The sequence below is a fragment of the Falco rusticolus genome, chromosome 4, assembly GCF_015220075.1.
Source record: "Falco rusticolus isolate bFalRus1 chromosome 4, bFalRus1.pri, whole genome shotgun sequence".
NCBI classification, from domain to species: domain Eukaryota; kingdom Metazoa; phylum Chordata; class Aves; order Falconiformes; family Falconidae; genus Falco; species Falco rusticolus.
In genome coordinates, this window is record NC_051190.1 from 107,394,912 (window position 1) to 107,416,431 (window position 21,520).

The following is a 21,520-nucleotide window of genomic DNA, read 5'->3' on the forward strand; positions in this document are numbered from 1 at the left end:
GCAGAAAGACCTAGTTTAATATTATTTCTAGCCTTCAGAATGCAGCGTCTTTCTGATGTAAAATTTATACTAGGTGTTGTTCAGTTGTACTACATTTGACTTCATTGCTGCAAGACACTGCTGCTGTAATACGGTAAATAATGAGTGCTAAATAATGTAAACATGGATCTCCTGGTTCAGATAGGCTGCTCATGCAAAGCTGAGTTATCTTACCCCCACTTGCTCAACCTTGGTCACACCACCTTTCATGGACTCTTGTCATCCATTGCCTTTCGTGGCTGTAGCCTCTTTTATTCCTTCTACTTTTCAAATTGTTTCTTTAGCGGTTCATTTAGTGCTTAGGCTTGGATCCTTTCTCCTCTTTGCCCTTTCCATTCTTCATTTATACCCATTACTGATTTCTGGCCCCACTCCATTTCAAACTTCTGTGTTTACATGTGGGTTTTAAATCCACCTCTCTGCTTTTAATCTTCCTTCTTGTTCAGTGTTCCACACCTCATTCTTCTGCTATTTATTCTGTAAACACAAAACCTACACCGTACTGCTCAGTACTTTTGCTTGAATCATGTGTCAAAGTTGGCAGCGTCACTGTATTTGTCCTTGTCAGCATCATCTGTGACAACAGCTTTGGCTTTTCACTGGTTCAGGCCCTGAACATGTAGAATGTTTTTAAAAACAAATGCAATGCAGCTGTGGATGAATGGGACAAAGCTCTAATTCTGAAGCGACTGGGATACAGATATTCATGAGCAGCAGAGTTGTTCCAAGTGAGTGTCGCTAAGGGGGTTGGGCTCGGTTCTGTGTATGTAAGACAGGAGTGGCACGAAAGAGTACGCTGTCATTTTCAGTTGGCGGATACCATCTCATTCTGTAAATATGTCACGAGGATTTAAAGAGGGGGAAGGCAGGAGCCAGGAGGCTGGAGAAGGACCTGACATAGTTTTTTTAAGAGTCCACAGAGCTATTAGGGCTATAGTTCTCTGGGCTGGTTTGGGCTGCAGCATTGCTTGGGATTTCCCTGACGCAGGGAAGACCACCACAGCTCCAGCTCTGATGTGTTAGCCAGCCTCCAGCCCTGACTCCTGCAAACACCATACACCAGAGTATCGAAATGCGTCCTTGGAGGCCAGCACTAGAGGTATAGAAGGCAGGAGTCTTCTGAACTGATGCTACTGCACTGCTCTTTCTGTCAAGTATGTTTTGCTCGGCCCTGGGTCTTTTACCTAAAAGAAGGTATTGGAAAGGGAATAAAACTTTCTGTCTTTTTAGAAAGAGGAGCGTTCTAGCATGTGCAGTGGCCACAGGATCAAGATGAAGATTGCTGTGCTTCTACCCTAACCCTTTCTGTGAGCTGCTGCAGATTTCTGTGAATGTTCTTGAGTGCTTTCCAAGGCATTTGCAGATTCAAAGTAGTACGTAACTCCATTAGCCACGGAGGCTGATGTTTTCTTCTAGGGGTGGCCAGCAGCAGCCTGAGTCCATTGGTACACTGGGGCAGGAGAAGTCCCACAGCAGCACAGCGTTGCTGGAGGCCTCCTGGCAGCAGGGCCAGGCTTGGGCTGGCCTCACCTCCACAGCTAATAAAGTTGTCAGCCTCTAGGTCTCTGTGCGAAATTGTGTTTGCAGGTCACAGGATTTTGTTTTGAGAGCGTAAGTCAGCAGTAAATTGGCAGCACGTTAGAGATTATTCAGGGAATTTTCTCTCTACCTTTTTTTAATTTTGATGTTGCAGGAAATATTCAGGAAGTCATATTACAAGAACACCTGGAGAAAGAAGATGAAATTCTAGTTTCCTTGGCTGGTTTGAAGCAGGTATAACTATTGCTTAGCTTAACCTTGCACTCTTCAGTGCCATTAATCCTTTCTTTTTTTTTTTTTTCTCCTTCTTTATTCTTTTTGTATACTGCTCTTTTGTCATACAGCTATTTTACTAATACTAATGCATAAAGCATTGTGGTGTGCTTTCATTTAAGGAGGTAAAGCTCAACTATAAAGAGTTCGAATTACTTGCACAGTATTTGCTTCCTGAAAAGATCTGGAGGCCTTGAACCAGAACTGAGACACTGAGTTCTGGACTCAAGTCACACTCGTTTTTCGTAATGCAAACTGTACATGCTAGGCAATAATCGTGCCTATGTCCCCATTATTTAAATGTGATGACACTTGAATGTCATTGAATTAAAAGAAAAAAAAAAAATGAAAATGCTGCCGAGCATCTGTAGCTCTGGTGATACTTCCCCCTACTCCCTCAAAATATATTTTATGAGAAACAATCCCCCTACTCCCTCAAAATATATTTTATGAGAAACAATGTGGCATATGTTAAACCTATAACAAGGTAGGGAATAATCTTAACAGTTTCATTGTCTTTAGATTTCTTGGATAGTTGTTTTCCAGACTCTGATACAACCACATTTCACTGAAATTTATATTTTTGACCAATATAGATATGAATATTGACTTGCTTCCTATCTCTTCAAAGCAAATGCTTTGGGGAAATGGTGCATGAAAGCATGCTGCACAGAACTTCGGAGAATTCCTCCAGATTTCCAACTTACATTCTTCCCCCTCCCATTCAACAACAGATCAAGGATATCCTGAAAGGTTCGTTGCGTTTCAACCAGAGCCAGCTGGAAGCTGAAGAAAATGAGCAAATCACTATAGCTGATGATCATTACTGTTCCAACAGTCAGAACAAGGGGACAGGTGATGTCCTAAAGGGACCTGTTATGACAAAGCAACAGTTCATCTCAGGACAACAGGTAAGATAAAAACATCTCAGACAGGGCATTGATGGAATTAGTCTTACATTTTTTGGACACTTCCTTTAGCACGTCCAGACATTACATGGGAAGACACCATCATTCCTGGTAGGTATGGAGACATGGTTAAAAGTGTCTCTCTAGCTACTGTCCTACTCCAATTAATTATATTTATTGTAGCCTTACGCTCCACACACAGATACTTAAGTCCAAGTGTTACGCAGTGTTTGGGGGAGTTCTTTCAGATTGTCGAATCACAGAATCACAGATTAATTCCCTACAAAAAAGATGTAAAAACTGGAGGTGAATGTTCCCTTTTCAAATGTTCCCATATGATTATTCTCATTGTCCTTGTCCTCCAGAATCCCATTATGTAATAGCTGGTGAACTGCATTGCAGTGTATTCATGGCCAGTGCCAGAAAGGAAACAGTGAGGAGGCTGCTTTTACCTTCTACTTCATTGTATTGACTTTCTCCTTGAATCAGTAAACAGTGTTTTCACATACAAAGCATACAGTCAGCGGGCACGTTCGTACAGAGAGAGAAAGATTTTTTTCCGTTCATGTTAAAATGTCCTTCTCTGTCTAAGTCTTAGTCTGACTCAAATGTGGTCTTAAGTACTTTTGTATATGCACATTTCTATGCTGGAGTTCTGGTTAGTCTGCCACCCCGCTACTGATACTTAGTAAATCAGTAGTAGCGCTATCACCTTAGAGTCTAACTGACTCTACAGTCAGCTTACTTTTGACAATTTTACTTAGGAATTACAGGAAATACTTAACTCATTTTCAAATAATGACACAGGATTGTTTTGATTTGTTACACACAGTCCCCCCGAGTTAGAACACTCTGTGTTAAAAATCATATTTTAATTGTATTTCAGAAGCAAATGGAGTGTTTATATAATGACCTCCTGTTTTTACCCTTTATCTTCTAGCATTTTATACAAAATACCTTTTGTTTTCTTGCCAAAATGGAAAATAGTACTTTTTTGATTACTTTTACTTGGATTTATTCTGGAAACTGGAAGGTAGAAAGCCATATAAAATGACAACATCCTATAAGAGTGTGTGCAGACTTGTGCTGGAGAAGCCCTTATTTGGATGCTGGTCAAAATCACATGTCACTGTGCAGATTTGCTGGGGCTTTGCGCTTTGAGTATTGAGGGTGGAGCAGTCAGGGTAAGCCTGGTCTGCATGGGTTTCTTTCCAATGGAGACTTTTGGGTGATATGTAATGAGGTCTGCTCTTAGCCCAGTGTGTAGTCAGGGTATTCATGTAAATCCAGCTCCAGGAACTGAGAGATGTCTATGGGTCCCACAATTTCCGAGGCTGCTAGTAAGCCCACTACAACCAACACGAGTAGAGGTTGTACAAGCTGAGCTCCTGCAGAGCATCAATGAGGCTTCGGCACTGCATGGTTTATGGAGGTGCAGTACATTCATACGGATTAGCCTCCTCTCCTCTTATCTTCTGGAAGTTCCAATTATGATAATGAGAAACAGCCCCTTTGACAGAAGAAAGAGAAAAGATTAGGATTAGAAATGGCAGTCCAGGAGGACTGTTAGTATCCCAACGGTCTGTGCTGTTTCCAAGCCCATTGTCTTTAACCGCCATGTCTAAACTCAAAAAGAGGAGAGCCTCGGACCCCTTTTAATAAAACATGGGAAAATAACCTGCTGAATTTAGTGGGCTGTGACATTCAGCTGTTAATTGATGGGGTCAGTTGTTGGCCCAAAACAGGCCATGGCCCAGGCATTTAGTTCTGCTGAAGAAAATGGGCTGCACTGATGCCCTGGGTCAAGCCGGGAGTACTTACTGAGAAATTAAAACCCAACCACTTCTAGACCATTTAATGCATTTCTTGCTAAGTAAATTTTACTGTATTTACATTTTCTGTGGCTTTGGTAATGCATGTAATTCTGTTTGTTGTGACTTACAGAGATTTTTCTCTGGTAGAATTATGGGGATTTTTTCTAGGACAGCTGGAAAAGTTACAAGTATAGCTATTGTGTAATTGAGATTAGAATCTGGTCTTTTGTGCTTGGTTGTTATATAAGTATTAATCATTTATCATCTTTACTTTTTAAAAAAGTGTTCTTCCTCTTTTTTTTTTGCCTCAAAATCCCTTTCTGGAAAGTGAGGATAAGGATACAGTCCTTCTTTGGAAAAGAAAGCTGCAAAATTAAAAATGCAGAAAAAAAATAAGATACAGGCTGAAAGAAATAGAGCATTTTTTGGAATCTTTGGCTTTGGTAGCAGCATGCAGTTGACAAACAGAAGGCTTCTGTTGCTAAATAATGAATGATAATTAACACATTATCTTGCCTTTATGTCTGTTCAAAGAAGGAGGCAAAATGAGCTGCTGTTCTTCTAAGCTTTCTTGAATTATATCCTTGCAGTCAGTTTTAACTCATTCACAGTATGAAGGCAATTGAAATAAGCCTGGTCCTAGTAGCTGATATTCATCAGGAAAAAATGTTTGGAGAAGCCATATGGCAATAGGCGTAAGGTTGTTAACTTTCAAAGCTACTGGAAGTGTAATTCTGTCATTTTTCATTTATTCAGTAGTGGCAGCAGATGGGAGAAAACATGGTTCACGTCAGCATGAGTTTCCTGAAACAGAAACAGGCAGAAGAAGAAGGGAGGAGGTATTTTACCTCTGGAAATATCAGTACCAAAATACCAATGTATGCCAGGGATAGGCAAACATTTACAGAAGGCCATTTTACATTGTTTTTTAGTCAAGATCTATGTTTTGCTGCTTCTCAGATACTTCAGTGAACTGTAGGTCTCTTTACCTGAACCAAAAAGTGGGTAGAATGAAAAGTAGTGTTGCAAAGCACAACACTAATGACAAGAAACTGGGATGAGCAGTTTTCTTTCCTTTCTTTTTATAAAAGCAGGATGCTTTTTTAAAAGCACAAGAGCACATTTCTGGGAGCAGAATTTAGGAAATTGCAACAGCAGTGCAAACTGTTTATGATGCCCTTGCTGGGGCTCACTGCCAAAAGGAAGACACCCCATTAGCATCCTTAGGGTCGCCAGCGAGGAAAATACTGGTCTTGCTGGGCAAGTGTGTCACTAGGCAACATCTGTGTCACACTACGCAAGGTGGAGGCATCTTGGGTATGAGGGCTGTGAGGACTGAAATAGCATGATCTTGATAGCTTGGAATAATAAAGTGTATAATTTTGCAAAATGAGACTGTACGGCATTGCCTGAGAGCTTTTAAATATAAGTGTGGAAAGAAGCCAGGTGAATTATGCAGCACTGGTTGTTTAAAGGAATGTAAATTTCTGTTGTACGGGGCGGGGATGGGGTGGGAACAAACTGCTGAAATTGTGAACATGGCATTTAGAGCTCACACAAAAGCTTCATCTGGTCCTGACTTGTGGCTGCACTGGGTGCCTATAAAACCAGGCAACTACCAACGTGTGAACTTCGTGAGGTTCAACAAGGCCAAGTGCAAGGTCTCACATCTGGGTTGGGGCAACCCCTGATATCAATACAGACTCGGGGATGAAGGGATTGAGAGCAGCCCTTCCGAGAAGGTCTTGGGGGTACCGGTGGATGAAAAGTTGGGCATGCACCAGCAATGTGTGCTCGCAGCCCAGGAAGCCAACTGTGCCCTGGGCTGTATCAGAAGAAGCATGTCCAGCAGGTCCAGGGAGCTGGTTCTACCCCTCTGCTCTGGTGAGATCCCACCTGGAGTTCAGCGTCCAGCTCTGGAGCCCTCAGCTCAGAAAAGACATGGACCTGTTGGAGCTGGTCCAGAGGAGGGTCACGAAAATGAGCAGAGGGATGGAGCACCTCTCCCATGAGGAAAGGCTGAGAGAGATGGGCCTGGGGAAGAGAAGGCTCCACGGAGACCTTATTGCAGCCTTTGAATACTTAAAGGGGGCTTATAAGAAAGGTGAAGACAAACTTTTTAGTAGGGCCTGTTGTGATAGGGTAATGGTTTTAAACTAAAAGAGCGTAGATTTATAGAAATATATAGATACAAGGAAGACATTTTTTACAATGAGGGTGGTGAAACACTGTAACAGGTTGCCCAGAGAGGTGGTAGGTGCCCATCCCTCGAAACATTCAAGGTCAGGTTGGATGGGGCTCTAGCTGAAAATGGCCCTGCTCATTGCAGGGGGGTTGGACTAGATGACCTTTAAAGGTCCCTTCCAACCCAAACCATTCTATAATTCTATGATTCTATGTTGATGGAACAGAGCCATGGTCGTGTGCTGCCCGTGTCCTCAGCCCCCTGGAGATGGCAGGCAGTTGACTGACAGCTCATGAAGACAGCATTTCAAACAGACCAGATGAAAGTAAAAGGCTAATTAATAAGTAATTGTGTCTCAGCTCAGAAGTACTTAAATAGTGAAGTATCTCTCCTAGTAGGACAGATCTGTTTGTATTTAACTTTATGGAAACAGCTTGAAGTTGTTGACATTTGAACTACCCTGGTTCTGCCCAGATCAGGAAGTTTGAGGTCAATTTTGATAGCGCTCAGCACAGGATAGTTGTTGATATTTCTAAAAGCAATCTGCTTGGTTGGGTATTAATTTTATTAAGTCATCTGAGGAAAATTAATTAGTATCAAAAACTGATAGATGTAAATCTCAGTCAGTTTGACAGCTGTCTTACAATGGAACTTTTAACATTGTCACCAATACTCTGGACTTAAGATATTTCCATTTGAATGATAAATAATTAAATTTATTTATTTATAAATAATAATTTTAAAATATTTTTATACTTAGATAATAATGTAATATTATTGTAACTAGATACTATGTAGATAACATGCAAAAAAATTAATATAAAACTAGTATGTTTTAAAAAATTGCTGCAAATGGAGATATTTGCGTCCTTGTTCACATAAATTTTGGAAGGGAATGGGTCACAATTCTATATTTGAACATATTTTCACATTCAGCTGATATTTATCTTGTTTGTGAGTTCTAAAAATTTGTAACAACTATATAAATAACAACCAAAGATTTCCGACTCCAACATTTCATATTACAGTCATTCTTAATCACTGGTGGCTTTTGTTTCCTGAGCTACGCTACAGTTCTCTTTCAAGAGTGTTCTGATCTATAATCAGTAATCAGAGCAATGGAAAGCTGTTATCAGCTGTAATAATATATTTGGCAAACCAAGTTTTGCTGGAGGCCATGGGTAACGTAACTCCCAAGTTGTAGCTTGATACTGGTGATGAGCTCCATACTCCAATTTTATATACTGTGCTGAGTCTTAACTTCATTCTCATTCTTTTTTTCTCCAATACCTATAATCTCTCTTTTACCCCAAAGTGAATTGGCACTTTTTTGTTCAGTGAGTCACAGCTGAAGAGCTTGCAGTTGACACACGTGCTGACTTACACATTTCCCCAGCAGCCCGTCTACTACTTCTCCTTTTTCTCAGTCTCACATTAGTCTGATCAAATCTATTGGTTTCCATATCACACCCCTTCAGGATGCTTGTCCCCACAGGCTGCTTGGCAGGCTGCATTGTTACTGTAAAAAAATGTATGTGAGAGCAACTAAGAAAGCAGTCATATTCTTGTTGGAGGAACATAGCTCTAGATAGCAGTTGAATGCATCTGTTGCAGAAGAAAACGGTGTCCATTTGGGTTGCAACCAAGCTAATAGGCTGCCAGTTGTCAACAAGTGAGAAATCCCACTCTGCTGTATCTGGCAGTCTTCCCTTCTGATTACACATAGCTCTGACTGTTGAAAAGCTGGGTTTCTCCTGAATATGGCTAGTTGGAAAATAAGATTACAAGTTCATAGAGAGTTTTCTGGTACACTGATGTGTAGTCTTGATCCACTACCTGAGTGCTCAGGGATACATATTTCCCAAGGTCTAACGAGGCAGAAGAGGGATTTCTGGACCCTCATTTTCTGGTAGAGTTAGGAAATCCTCTATGACACTAAGCCTGGAAGCCCTGATATGTTGAACCTGAACTGGTGCACGCTAAACCAGGACTATGTATGGCTTAGATTCCACAGGTCAGGGTTTTATTAGGAAATTTTATACCAAACCGTTCTCCTGACAGGCTGCAAAATGCAAATCAGGGCTGCACTGATGCCCTGGGTCAAGCCGGGAGTACTTACTGAGAAATTAAAACCCAACCACTTCTAGACCATTTAATGGGTTTCTTGCTAAATGCAAAATGTATCCTGTACATGCAAAGCTGCAAAAACCTCCTCAATTGACTTCATTAATTACTACGGAAAACTGACAGCAGTGAGAATATAACTACTGAAAATCTTCGCGACTGTAATATGTGTTAGATGCCTAGCTGCTGTGATCTACATGGATCCACTATGTTGATGATGAAACATGTAACACTGCTATACCCAATAACCTATTTTTAGAGTGTTAGCTTTTGTGCTTTCTTAAATAACAAATAAATTATTTCATCCCAAGTTAATACCCCCTTTATCTTTTTACTGTTTGATTCGGGCATTGCTACTTTTATCCCATTCTCATATCACTGACATGCTTCATAAACCTCACCAAGTGGTACTAACTTTAAGTTCTTTCTGTGCCATTGTCTCACAGACTACGACTGGTTCAAGCACCAGTGAGAGCAAGAGTGCTGATGACTATATTGTGGTTTCCAAAGAAGACGAAGGAAATAGGAGTGCTGTCCCGGAGCCAGCGCAGTCCCTTCAGTCACACAAGGAGGCAGCGGTGAAGCCAGAAGCTCCGTCTCGTTCTTCTTTGGTATTCTCTGACCCACTAATGGGCTCCATTTCAGCCTCCTCCAGCAACCTCAGCTCCAGCCCTGATGACGACAGCAGTAATAACAGCAAGGATTCTGACTTTGCTATTGTCAGCCCACTGGACATATGAAGAAACAGGTGGGGAGAGTTTTGGAGGTCTGTCATTACAGTTCAGCTCAAATTCCTATGATTCCATGGGCCAGATAGTTCTTTGGATTAGAAGGACAGAAAATAGATAAAGGTAATCCATTTCAGCTGCCAAAAGTCTAAATTAAAAAAAAAAAAAACAAACAAACAAAAAAACAACAAACACAAACCAATACCCACACATAAGCCACTTGTTGAAAAAATTAGATACTTTTTCAGAACTGCCTTAAATAAAGACCCAGTAAAACCAAGTTCTAATATACAGTTATTCTTACTTATACAGTTATCTTGCTTAGGAGCTTTGTTACTATAGAACTGTTGCTTTCCCAAAACATAGAATAGTATGTGCTAGGTACCATAATGGATTAGGAAACGTGTAGATGCTTGGCATCAGACCTGAAGCAGTAAAGACAAGCTAGATGTAATATCGTCCTTTTACAGAATATGCTTGACTGGGTTTTCTGAGTAGGAAAGGGTCCTTCAGAGACCATGAATAGAGAAGTAGGGGGTGTATACCAGAAACATTAAAAGCATCGTCCTGGCAGTAAGCTTGTTGTCAGCTGAGGAATACTAGTTTCTTCATTTGCATCCAGCAGTAGCCTGAGGTGTCTTCAAGGCAGAGCTTTGTGTGATTGTTCCTCCGCGCTGTCTTACAGGAGAATGTGTGACAAATTCCTTGAGAACAGGGACCTGTACAACAGAGCCTTATTTCCCTTTGCCTGCTTTTTTTCCCCTTGAGGTTCCCAGTTCATCTCTTTCCCTCTTTATATCTGTCTATTTTTACTCCCCCTGGCATGATTTTTTTTTTTTTTTTTTTTACTGAGACTACCATGGTTGAAGCAGTAGGTGCAAGGGAAATTTCAGTATTTCATAGTGTCGACCTGAGCCAGTTGAACTAAAACTAGCTTGAGTATGATAACTTACCAGAGAAGGGTGCAAAGTGAAATGAAATGTTTGTAATTAAAAGCACTTTATGCCTCATTACTATTATCTTCTATAGACTCTGTTTAGATATATTGCTATACAATTTCCACATTTCTAGTCAAGAAAAAAATAATGTGCAGCAGCATTAAGCAACAGATAGTTTCTAATTAACTCTAGAACTTGTTCTTCTATGGAAAAGTGTGTTTCTTTTCCATCGAGTACGTAGTACATCTAATAACAGTCTTTTCAAGTAGATAAGGGGCAGGGGAGTGTCCTGTCTGACCCCTTTAAACTGTCTTGGAATTCACAAAAAGAAACCGGTGGTGAGCGGATGCCTCCTCTTGCAGGACATACACAGAGCTGGATTGAAGGAATGCTAGAAAGTCACTCTGTAACAGCAGCAAAAAAAATCGCATTATTTACTTTCAAGATACGTATACATTATACCATGCAACAACTTGGTAATTGTATGGCAAAGCTTGTGTTTGTATGGAGTTCAGAAACGGTAGTTATTTTGCTGCTTAGTCTGTAATTGTAAATGGAGTTAAGTACTGTATTCCAAAGATGAGGTGACATGTAGTTTGCTGGTCTTAGATTTTACAAGGTCTATGACAGTGACTGAATTGGAGAAATAATTGCCATGTAATTACATGGTAACTGTCATATCCTTACATGTTCAAAAGCTGCTGTGTAGTTCTGAGATTATTTGTGCCTTGTAAAATGATAAAATACTAGAATGTTATGAGTAGGCATAGCATCATACCTCTCTGCAACCGAATGATACGAACAGTCAGGTGCTGTTTAGATGAAAGATCTTAAGTGCATAACATTTTGTAAAGGTGTTTATTTGGGTTTAATTTTCAGCTGCATAGAAAATCACTTTGAAATTCGGCATGCATGCCTGTCTTCAGGTTTATTTTATTTCCCTGAGTTTGCATAAATGCCAGGGGATTAGGTGGCTGTTGATTTATTTAGGTCTTTCAAGCTTTTCTAGCCTTAACCCATTCCGCAAGGCTTGTGCCACACCACCAGCAAAGGGGAATCTGTTCAAGAAGTACCTATGGAAAGAGGAGAGAAATATGCTGGGGACAGAGAGAAAAGTTTTATATTCTGTGACCCATAAACCTTCAAAGATTCCATTACTTTGGCAGGGGAAAGTGTTTTTACTTCTTTTTTATTTTTTTAAGCATCAACCTTTTGATTTCTGTTCTGGTGGTTTGTTTCAGGGATCACGTTGCTATTTTCTTGAACAGTCTCATTGCCAATGGAAGAGCGTGATTTGTACAGTTCTTTTATTTTTGTAAGTTAGTTGTATCTTTAATATTGCGTATTTTAAAACAGCGCTATAACTATATAAAGATTTGGGGAGTTTCTAACAAGTTTTCACTGATCAGTGAATACCGATGAGCTGAATGCCTGTCATGCCGTGGGATATGATAAAAATCTTCAGAAGCAGAGAGATGATTGCACAAGTAAGATCAGAGTGAATTCCAGTAAATGAATCTGCTTTGGTTATACCATGTCCTTCCACGTCTTAAATACGTTGTCTCTGATACTTGATCATAGTGCGGAGATAGATAGAGTTTTGTATATTCATTAAGTTAGAAACCTGTAAGTTAGACAAAATGTCAATTCCTCACCCTGTCTTGCGTTATGTTAATATACTGAGAAAGAAAGCGTCATTTATAATACAAGATTATTCTTTTCCTCCAGAGATGTCCTGCTCATGATGTTCATGGATAACAATAATCAGATAGAAAAATCGTATGCATTGCAAATTACTGACGAAAACTAATATGGATTTAAGATATGTATCTGAGACTGTTGTACTGGCTCTCGCATCTGTAATTTATGACTGTTTAAAGTCTCTTGCATGTCATGTCAGTGGTATGTACTGCAGAAAGGCAGTATCCTATTTTGACTGGGTATTCATTTAGTCGTGGAACTTTGTATCTTTACTCTGGAAGAACATCTAGCCCGCTTTATTAAAGAAAGAATTAACAAATTTCCTGGGCTGTGCTTGTGCTGTTTTCTTAAAAAGGAAGGAAAGCTTTTTGACTAGAATACTGGAAGTATGATTTCTGAGAAGAAGAGTGATTAAAAACTTTAAAACTATCTCATTATCTATGTAAGCACAAAGATTATTAATATTTTAATCAGAATTTATACATATGATGCAGGGAATAAAACTGCTTGTTATTTATCTCGCCCAAACAACATAGAACATTTCCTATTTTACCATATTTATTGTATCTGAAAATAACAAACCGGAATTTCACATGGTATAACTTTTCTGAATTGCATGAAACGTGGTATGGTTACATCACTGTGTGTCAGTCACAGTGCCAGTAGCTGTACAATACTTTTCTGAATCTCAGTACTTTATTTCACATTCTTAAGTGTTTCCAGTGATTCTCCAGTATGTTCTTCTCATTAGATGGCACCGAGGCAGCTATTTAAAAGATTAGATTTCAGATTTAAGGTGTACTTGTGCCTGGCAGTTACAATGTCATCTGTTCAAATAAGGACACAGCAATCCTAACGTGAACAGATTTCCAAGTTCTGGGTGTCAGCCCTTAAATAGTACTTCTGATTTGGTGCTGCATGTGTTGGTCTTGAGTGGATGTCTGTAATGGCTTATTAGACTTGAAAGGTGCCGTTTCATAAAATAAACTTAATTTGGCTATGGAATAGAATTACACTGTCTCATAATCTGTGCTGTTCTTTTAAGAATGACTATACACAGTCTCTGCATTAGTGTTTCCTGTGTCACCAAATCTGCTAGACTTCCACTTCAGTAGCTAGCTAAATTTAGAGATGAAAGAGAATGAAAGAAGGTCATCAGAGAAACAACAACTTGAAACGTGCGCATAGGCAACTTGTTTGCCTGCTGCTCCCAATATATTTAACCGCTGAAATGGTGAGGGAGGTTTCAGATCCGTGGGAGGATCCTGCAGGAGGCAAAGTGCATAACCCTAGGAACAGAGGGCTGCAGCATGAGACTCGTAAAACTACTGATTCTTTCGGGCAGGAACCATCTTCTTTGAGTTTGTGCAGAGTTGCTACCATAGTTCACCACAGTCACAGACACTTTCAAAGTTAGGATAATAATAATAATAATAATATACTCAATATTTCACCAGGTTTTGCTCTCTCAGTGAGGTAGATGCAATCCAATAGTAATAACTCACCTGATGCCGTAGTATTATATCAAGAATTCGGTCACACGCTGCTGAAGTAGGTGCAACTGAAGGCAGTAGCTTAAAAAAAAAAAAACCAAAAAAAACCCAAAAACAAACCCATACCAGAAACAAAACAAAAAAAAAAAAACCAAACCAGGACAACAATATTGCCAAATAGAAAAAGCTGTATTTCTCTCCAGACATATGTGAAATATACAAAATATTTTCTAAAATGTGTTTTGGGTAGTATTTTTGTACCTTGCTTGACTATACCAGGTAGGTTTGTTCAAACCTACCTTTGTTTTTAACTTGCAAAAGCCTAGCTGGTGCTGCGGTGCAGGAAGCAGTGGAGTATATCAGCTGCAGAGAGAAGGCACTGCAGTTCCATTTTCTAGGGATCGTAGAATTTGATCCTTCAAATCCCACTGATTTAACACTTTCACTGTCTTCCGTGGTGACATGAAAAACCCTGTAAGCATTTCCAGAGACCTGATGGGAACCCTACTGCTGAAGTTGTCGCGTGCAGTCACAGAGCTTTGAGCTGAGATTTGCCTTTCATTGTGAGTTTCAGAGACTGTGGCAGGCAAGGTTTGTCTGAATTTTTAACTAGTACAAAGAAGCATTCAAAGATGCTAGAAATTATCATGCCAGTATTTGAGACCTTTTGGAATATGAATGGCTACATAGATTTGAGATGGAAGAATAGTTGTCACAATATCTTGATTTCCTACCTGTGCATTAATTGAATCCAGGGGATGGGGAATGTAGTAGCATTTTCAGATTAGTATTAAATTCCCCTTTAAAATAAGAGAAAATATCAGGAAAACAAGTATTGAAAGGCAGATTATCAGAGGTGTCATACAGCTTGCTGGATAATATATACTTCTGTGCCATACTCAGGAGCGTGCATCACTTTTATCCATAAACAGAGGGGCTTGCAAGAGCTTGGAACACGTGGCAGAAAGTATACGTGAATGTGAGCCTGTTCTTAAAAACATTTTTAAAACTTCAAGGATTAAAATACATTAAAATGTTTAAAAAATTAAATACACACAAAGCTTATTTAGGCTTGCAAAGATTATCAGGCCTCAATAAAGTTTCACCTAGTTTAGAAAAGTGTTAAATGTTCTTATTAAAGTCTGGTTACTTACTTTATTGCTTGTTCCATGATGCAGATTTCCATTTACCGCTGACACCCACTCCACTGGCAACCCGGGGGTTGAACGGTGTGAGGGCAGGTTTCGGTGTGATCGCACTGAATGTTCCTTTCTCCAGTTACTGCCTTCCTTACTAATTACTGCCTCGCAATCCCTACCTGTGCTTTATCCATGTGTGTCTTTTCTTGTTGATCTTTGGTTGCAAGTTCTGCAAGTCTTTTGGCATCACATGTGCATTGCACATGCTGCAATGAAACTCCAGCCTCTCGGTGATACCGCAGCATGACTTATAAAAGCACCTGAAGGTAGGACTTTGGGACCACAGTGAGCTACTTCTATTTCAGAATTGTGCTTCAGACCAGTAACTTTCAAAATCTGGAGAAAATTAATTCCAGTGCATAAGCAATGAATTGCACGTGTTTACTAAGTTGTGAAGAAGTTGTGATGGGGGAACTCCCCAGCAGACCCTCTCTCCAAACATCTTTTGTTCTCATTTTCCATAGTCAAGCCCATCTGGCAGTTTTGTAATACCGGACGTAACCCATAAAAACTTCAGCTGTTTAATCTTCTGGAATAAATGAATTCTCAACTGTGATCAAAGTTAGCTGTGCATCATCTGAGGACTCCAATACCCTACGCCTGCAGCCTGGCCACCAGCCCAACCAGTGTGCTCCCTGTTCTCATGTAAAATCTGAAATCTTATGAAAATCTCACAATACTTATACAGCAGGTGGTATCCATATTCAGTCCTCATAACTTCCCTGTGGTAAGTTTTATTGTAAGTTTTATTGCTTAATATTTCTCTATCCACACTTTCTTTGTAATTCTTAAAATCAGGAAAAAATGGAAGAAAGAGACTGGCTTGGCTCAAAAATGGTTTGCTTTTTCTTTCCTCTCACCTCCCTCTTTTGCTAAAGTATCTTTGCTGAGGATTTTTGGTTGTAAAACAGCCTATGTGTATTTAAATAGGTTATGAGGTAGAGGTTTTGTCTTAAAAATGCTGAAACAAAACACTGATTTCTCCAAAATTTTTTCCATACTAACTGGAGCTTGAGTTAAGCATTGACATTACAAAACTATAAATGGGAATAGCATGTATTTTCAATCTCTAAAAAACAGCACATTTTGGTAAACATACACTTGACCACAACTGGGCAAATAATACACTTACTGAGCTATGCCGTTTTCTATTTAAAAAATATATTAAACATTCACTGTTCCCCCTGGTGAGACCGCAGAGAGGGAAAACATCCTCAGGGCCAGGAGACCGACATAGCGTGGTACCACAACTTGTCCTGTTCCTCTGGAGGAGCCACATTCAGGGCAGGGTGCTCCTGGGCATGGGGGAGGTGGCCCAAGACGGCGCTTGGAGGAACCAAGAGAGACGCGTAGCCACGGCGTGCGCCCAGTTGTGTAGGGCACGGGAGGGCTCGCCCTTGTGCAAGGGCCACAGGCTGCAGCTGGAAAGGTGCAGGATCAGAAGATGAAAACTAGTGCTTGCTGCCTTCCATGGATCTTTAAGCTTCAGTGTAAATAAAAATAGGAAAGCAATTGCCGAGCACCATTAACCATGCTGGTGTTGCAGTCGCCACAATGTGCTTTCCTCAGTGTTTTCTTTCTGTGGGATGCATATTTTACATTGCAGAGTGGCTTATAAAGAAGCAAGAAAAATCTTTTTCACATTTTGGCATTTTTGCTGCATGTGAATATTACTGTTTTTTAAGAAATGCTGTTATTGGTGTAAGTCCACAGAGAGACTGTGACAACATCTTTTCCCCATATATCAGGCACTTTGAAGTAGACAAAAGAAAAGAGAGAGAAACAGCAACTGTAAAATTCTTCTGATCTAAGTGTTTTTACATGATGAGATTACTGTGTTTGGTAGATTGCACTCAGTAGAAAACCAATGTCTATTAAGACATGCTGAAGAGAGTCAAAGCGTCTACAATTCTTCAGCTACTTGAAGACATGACTGTGTGTTTGCCAGTGCTTATTAAGTAAGGTACACCTGGCCTTACCGGAGAAAATTATATAATGAATATGGCTTCTGCAGAATTTTTTTAAAGAAAGAAAAGCAGTATGTGCTTTTGCTGATAAAAATTCCTATTGTTTTATAAAATCTTTGGTTTTTCTCTAAATACCTTCTTGCAGTGCTTCTCTAAGGTATGGCAAGAGTTTATTCTCCCTCATCATCCCCTGCCTTCCTGTCCGCACCCTGGCATGTGCACAGCCTGCAGAACCATCTCAACCCCCACCACCACCTTCCTCGGGTCAGGATTTATAAGAGGTCCCGTTGCAAATCATTTTGGGAAAACCGCGACGAAGGCTGTGAGGCTGTGAGGGTACAGCACGCATTGCAGCCCAACCCAAATTAGCAAGTCACACCTTGCCAGAAAGCATTATTCACCAATTCTCTGACCTTGCAAAACCACCAGCATACCGAAAGTCATGTGCTGTTGAGCAGTCTGGCTTTTTGTGGAGGGTAAGCATTCACAGGAGGCAATCCATGCGATCGAGCCATGTACCATTTGATATTCATCGGAGGCAATCTGTATGATAGAGCCATTTGAGGATAACTGTCTCCTTTGACATCAAAATCAGAAAACACAAGTCTAATTTCTAAAAAGTTTCTAAAATGCACAGCAAAGACCTCGTAAGCACAGAGAAACATCCCCAAAGCCTCTCATTTTGTCATCAGTGCACACTGCGGATGCTGAAATGATCAAGATACATTCAGGCACTGTGGGCCGGTGATAAAAATACAAACTCCAATTTCTCCTGCAAAATGCTGATGAGACCAAATAGCAACATCAGGTAGGAAGCAGGTGAGTTCAACAAACTGTGGAATACCACCCGCTTACTTCACAAAGAAACTTTAATAATTTGCAAATGTATTGTTTTGATAGTCTTTAAGAGAAAGTCACCTTCTGATTCAAAATTATTTTGTTTTGAAATTTTGCATAATCCTTTACAGAAAGTAAAAAAACAGACTGAAATATGTACAAAACATTTCAAATTCATCACGATATTTCAGTCCATGACATTTTAAAATTAATTTCTCAAATCACCGAGTTTTGGATGGAGAGAAGCTGATCTTTAGCAAGAAATAAAATGTACAGCAGGAGGGTACATCTGTGCTGTGCCCATTGGGATGCTCCTTGGGAGCACAGCCAGGCAAGTTCAAAATTGAGAGATACTTAAAATTGAGAGGGGGCCTTTGTAGTTTATGTGCTCAGTGCCAAGACTGGCATTTTTATGGTGCTGGCTGCTGGATGTAGAAGGTTTCTGCTCTGAAAAGCTTCACTCCTCTAGGAGAACCAGGGAGCAGCATGGGCAGGGACGGCTCGTACACGGAGGCAAACGGAGGTGTCTGTCTGTTGGTTGTCTTTGTACGTGCTCGGCCACCTGCCTGTACGGCAGAGGATGCTGCACTAAGGTTTTTGGCGGTGTGCTGGGCACTCTCTGCCCTGACCTTATCGCACACATGGAGCCACCGTGGGGAGAGGTAACCCCCCATTTCAGAGCCTGCGGCGCAGACCTACCTCCTCAATGCAGACCCAGCCTGCCTGGATCCGATCTCTTCTGGGTGCAAATCAGCACATTTCTACTAACCCCCGCAGCCACAGCAGCTTGTTCAGATCAAGGTATGTCTCTTCTGCATCCAACAGCTGCTGGCCTAGATAACCACGTGCATCAACGGTGCATCATCGGGCTGGGGGTGGCAGTGCAAGCCAGCAAGTCAAGGTAATGCAGATGCTCTCCAGAAACAAATCCCCACAGCAGCCAGAGAGGGAAATTTGTCTATTTATTTTTGATAAGAGGATCTGTTAAAATTTGAGAGTTTTAGAAAGACTGACAGAGGCTTAAACTTATTAAGAGCATTTTGCCTATCAGCACCGGTGACTTAGGTAACCTGGGTGTCTCCTGTCCCCTCCTGCTTGATCAAAACAGCTCTGTGCTAGCACCTGTTCATCTCTGCTGATGGCGAGTGCATCTTTCTGATTTAGGACACTTGTAAGAAAAGATGGGTCCTTGTACTATCCAGGGCTGCTAGAAATGCTCCCTCCAGACACAGCCCCTAAGCACTCTTTGGTCTTCACAGGTACCTGGCAATGGCTGCACTTTTTTGCCTTGTGGGTCCAGATGGCTGTGCATAAAACGTGTGTGTTAAACCGGTTTTTACGCCTCTGCTGTGCTTTTACCACAGATCCTCCCCGTCGGCTGCTGCCACAGCTGCTAACAGCGCTCAATCAGGCAGCAAAACCCAGCAAGGGCAGCAGCAGCGGCCGCTTCTTGGAAGACATCGCCTTGGTTCAGGGAAAGTTAGAAGAGGAATCACAAGCCACCAAGTGCCCCCGTGCCAAGGCAGGGACAGGACACTTGCCAGCAACCCAATACCATGACCTTGGATGCGGCCTCACCAAGGTCACTAGCTGTGTGTGGCTGCCATGCACCCGACCCTTGGGGGCTTCGCAGCCGCCGCATGGATTTTGGGGGATCCACGGTGCTTGGCACCCAGCCCACAGCGCGCTCCCTGCCCTCTGCCACGCTCTGCTCCCCCGCCTCTCGGCGTGATCGAGCACCATTTCGAGGCTGCTGTGGTGGTAGTGACGGGTTTGCCAAGCCTTTCAGTGTGAGGGGGCACCAAGCCTCACACAGGCCGAGTGGTTTTAATTCTCGTGCTTCCGCGTGTCCTCCAGTTAGGCTACATCAAGGGGGAAAGGTTTCCGTTTGGGTTGTAATCGGCATCTTGCTGAAAATCATCAGAGCTCTTCTTGGGAATTGAACTCAGCAAGAGCTTTATGCTTTTTGGTGGGTATTTGGTGTTCTTCACTCTTTCAAAGCCAGGAGAGTGCTGGGGGGTGGGGGGGTAGTGGTGTTTCTTTCTTTTAGATGTGCAGAGACATGCCCCCCCTCCTGGTGATGGGCACACTGCCTCCCAAGTGCTGTTCTCTGCCATGGGTGGTGGTCGCAGGTCTCCGACCGAGCCGTGCTGCAGTGGGGACAAGTGGCACCACCAGTGACGGTGGGCGAGTTCTGCGTCTGAGCAGGCAGAGCAGCAGCCCTCTCCCGTTCCACCCACACCCCGAAACCCAGCCCTTGCCCCAGGCCATGTCAGCGGTGAGCTGGGGAGTACAGCCTCCAGATCCCTCCCTGAACCAGGTCTTTCGACAAAGCAGAGCGTGAAGAACCCCGTTACCAACGGTCCTCTGCAGCACGATGCGTGGGCCAGGCGCTGCCCTGCAGCCTGCGAATGCCCGAGAGCAGAATGAATCTGTGCTGACCTGAATCAGCCTTAAAAATAGATCTCAAGAAACCAGACTGAGGAGAGGGGAAAGGCTAAATAAGCTCATAGCCACTGCTGACTTTTGCATTTGAATAGACTCTTTTAAACAGTAAACAAGAAGCTAACATCTGATTAGACTGTTGTTATGGAGTCCAGGTTTTAGCACCATAATTACTGTTGCATTCAGTTTTCCTGAATTTCCTTATTTTGCATCTCATATCGCTTAATGAAAGCAGCTAAGAGATTTTGCTGAAAATGCATGTGTAATATTGATTAGGAGGATAATTTTAGGAATGTTTGGCAACTGGTACACATTTTGTGTTTCATAAAAAATACTTTTTTTTCTAAAAATGTTATAGTGCCTTGTGATATTGTGGCCTGCCTTCTCAGCTGAAGATCCAAGATGGGGCTTTCAAAGTAAAGGAGTGGGAGGGAAAAAGAAACCGTACCATGATAATGAGGGGTGGGTATGAGAGCGATGTGAAGACTGTTGACTCTAGCTGCCTCAAAACAGATTCACAGAAAGCTCAAAGAATATATTTAAATACACATGAATAACAAATGCATTAGTCACATTAAGGTTTAATGAAGTGTTTATGAAATAGCAGCTCGGTAGCACTGTCCCTTCAGGTGTAATTCACTAAGATGGATCTGATGGCACATTCTGGTTTGTCTTGGTCCAGTGTATAAGCCACTTAAGAAGGGAGACAAGGACAAGGATACCCAGCAGTGCTTCAGGATTAACGATCAATTGGAGAAAGAAAGTTAGAAATTGTCCTGGAACATCTGTGCTTTGCCAGATGCTACTTTACCTGCAGTAAATTCATAGAGGCCATTAAAATCAAGAGTAGAGCCTCCACCAAGCTCAGACTTTCATACAGCTCTTGGTAGGAACAGTGCAAGAAATGAGGGCTGAAAGAGGGATTTGTTTCATAACCAACGGAAGGAGACCGCCAAACATTTATCATTTAATCACCTGTATGCAAGGCAAAGCACCGCCTTTTCGGCCCCACTTTGGACACTTGCCCACACTGTTGGTCTTCCTTAGATGACCTGTGACTAAAGAGTCTGAGATTCTCCCAGAACAAATGCTGCAACCTCTGCTGTAGTCTCTGCAGTCACTGTGGAAAAGGGGACGTGCTGTGCTCCCGTCTCAGCTGCATCAAGGTCCAGCAGCTACCCAAGTGTCATACAGAGAATCAAGGAGTCCAATACTTCTGCTTTGCGGTAGGAGAAGACCAATGTGATAACTCATCGGCAAGCTAGAAGTCTTGATGCACGTCCAGTGGGCAGAGCTGCACTGAGCAAGAGCAGGAGCTGGTTGCTCTTGG

General features: G+C 41.6%; 1 protein-coding gene across 6 annotated transcripts in view; it reads left to right on the plus strand.

The window, feature by feature from the left end:
- The window catches only part of TBC1D5 (TBC1 domain family member 5), a 324,955-nt gene extending 312,383 nt beyond the window's left edge, over positions 1 to 12,572 (plus strand). For all 6 annotated transcript variants that reach the window (XM_037387032.1, XM_037387031.1, XM_037387034.1 and 3 more), the window contains 3 exons: positions 1,733 to 1,812; positions 2,586 to 2,762; positions 9,329 to 12,572. In XM_037387032.1, the coding sequence (XP_037242929.1) occupies positions 1,733 to 1,812; positions 2,586 to 2,762; positions 9,329 to 9,622 (551 nt within the window). In that variant the 3' untranslated portion in view covers positions 9,623 to 12,572. The remainder of the gene's footprint in view (positions 1 to 1,732; positions 1,813 to 2,585; positions 2,763 to 9,328) is intronic.
- Positions 12,573 to 21,520: the final 8,948 nt, after the last annotated feature.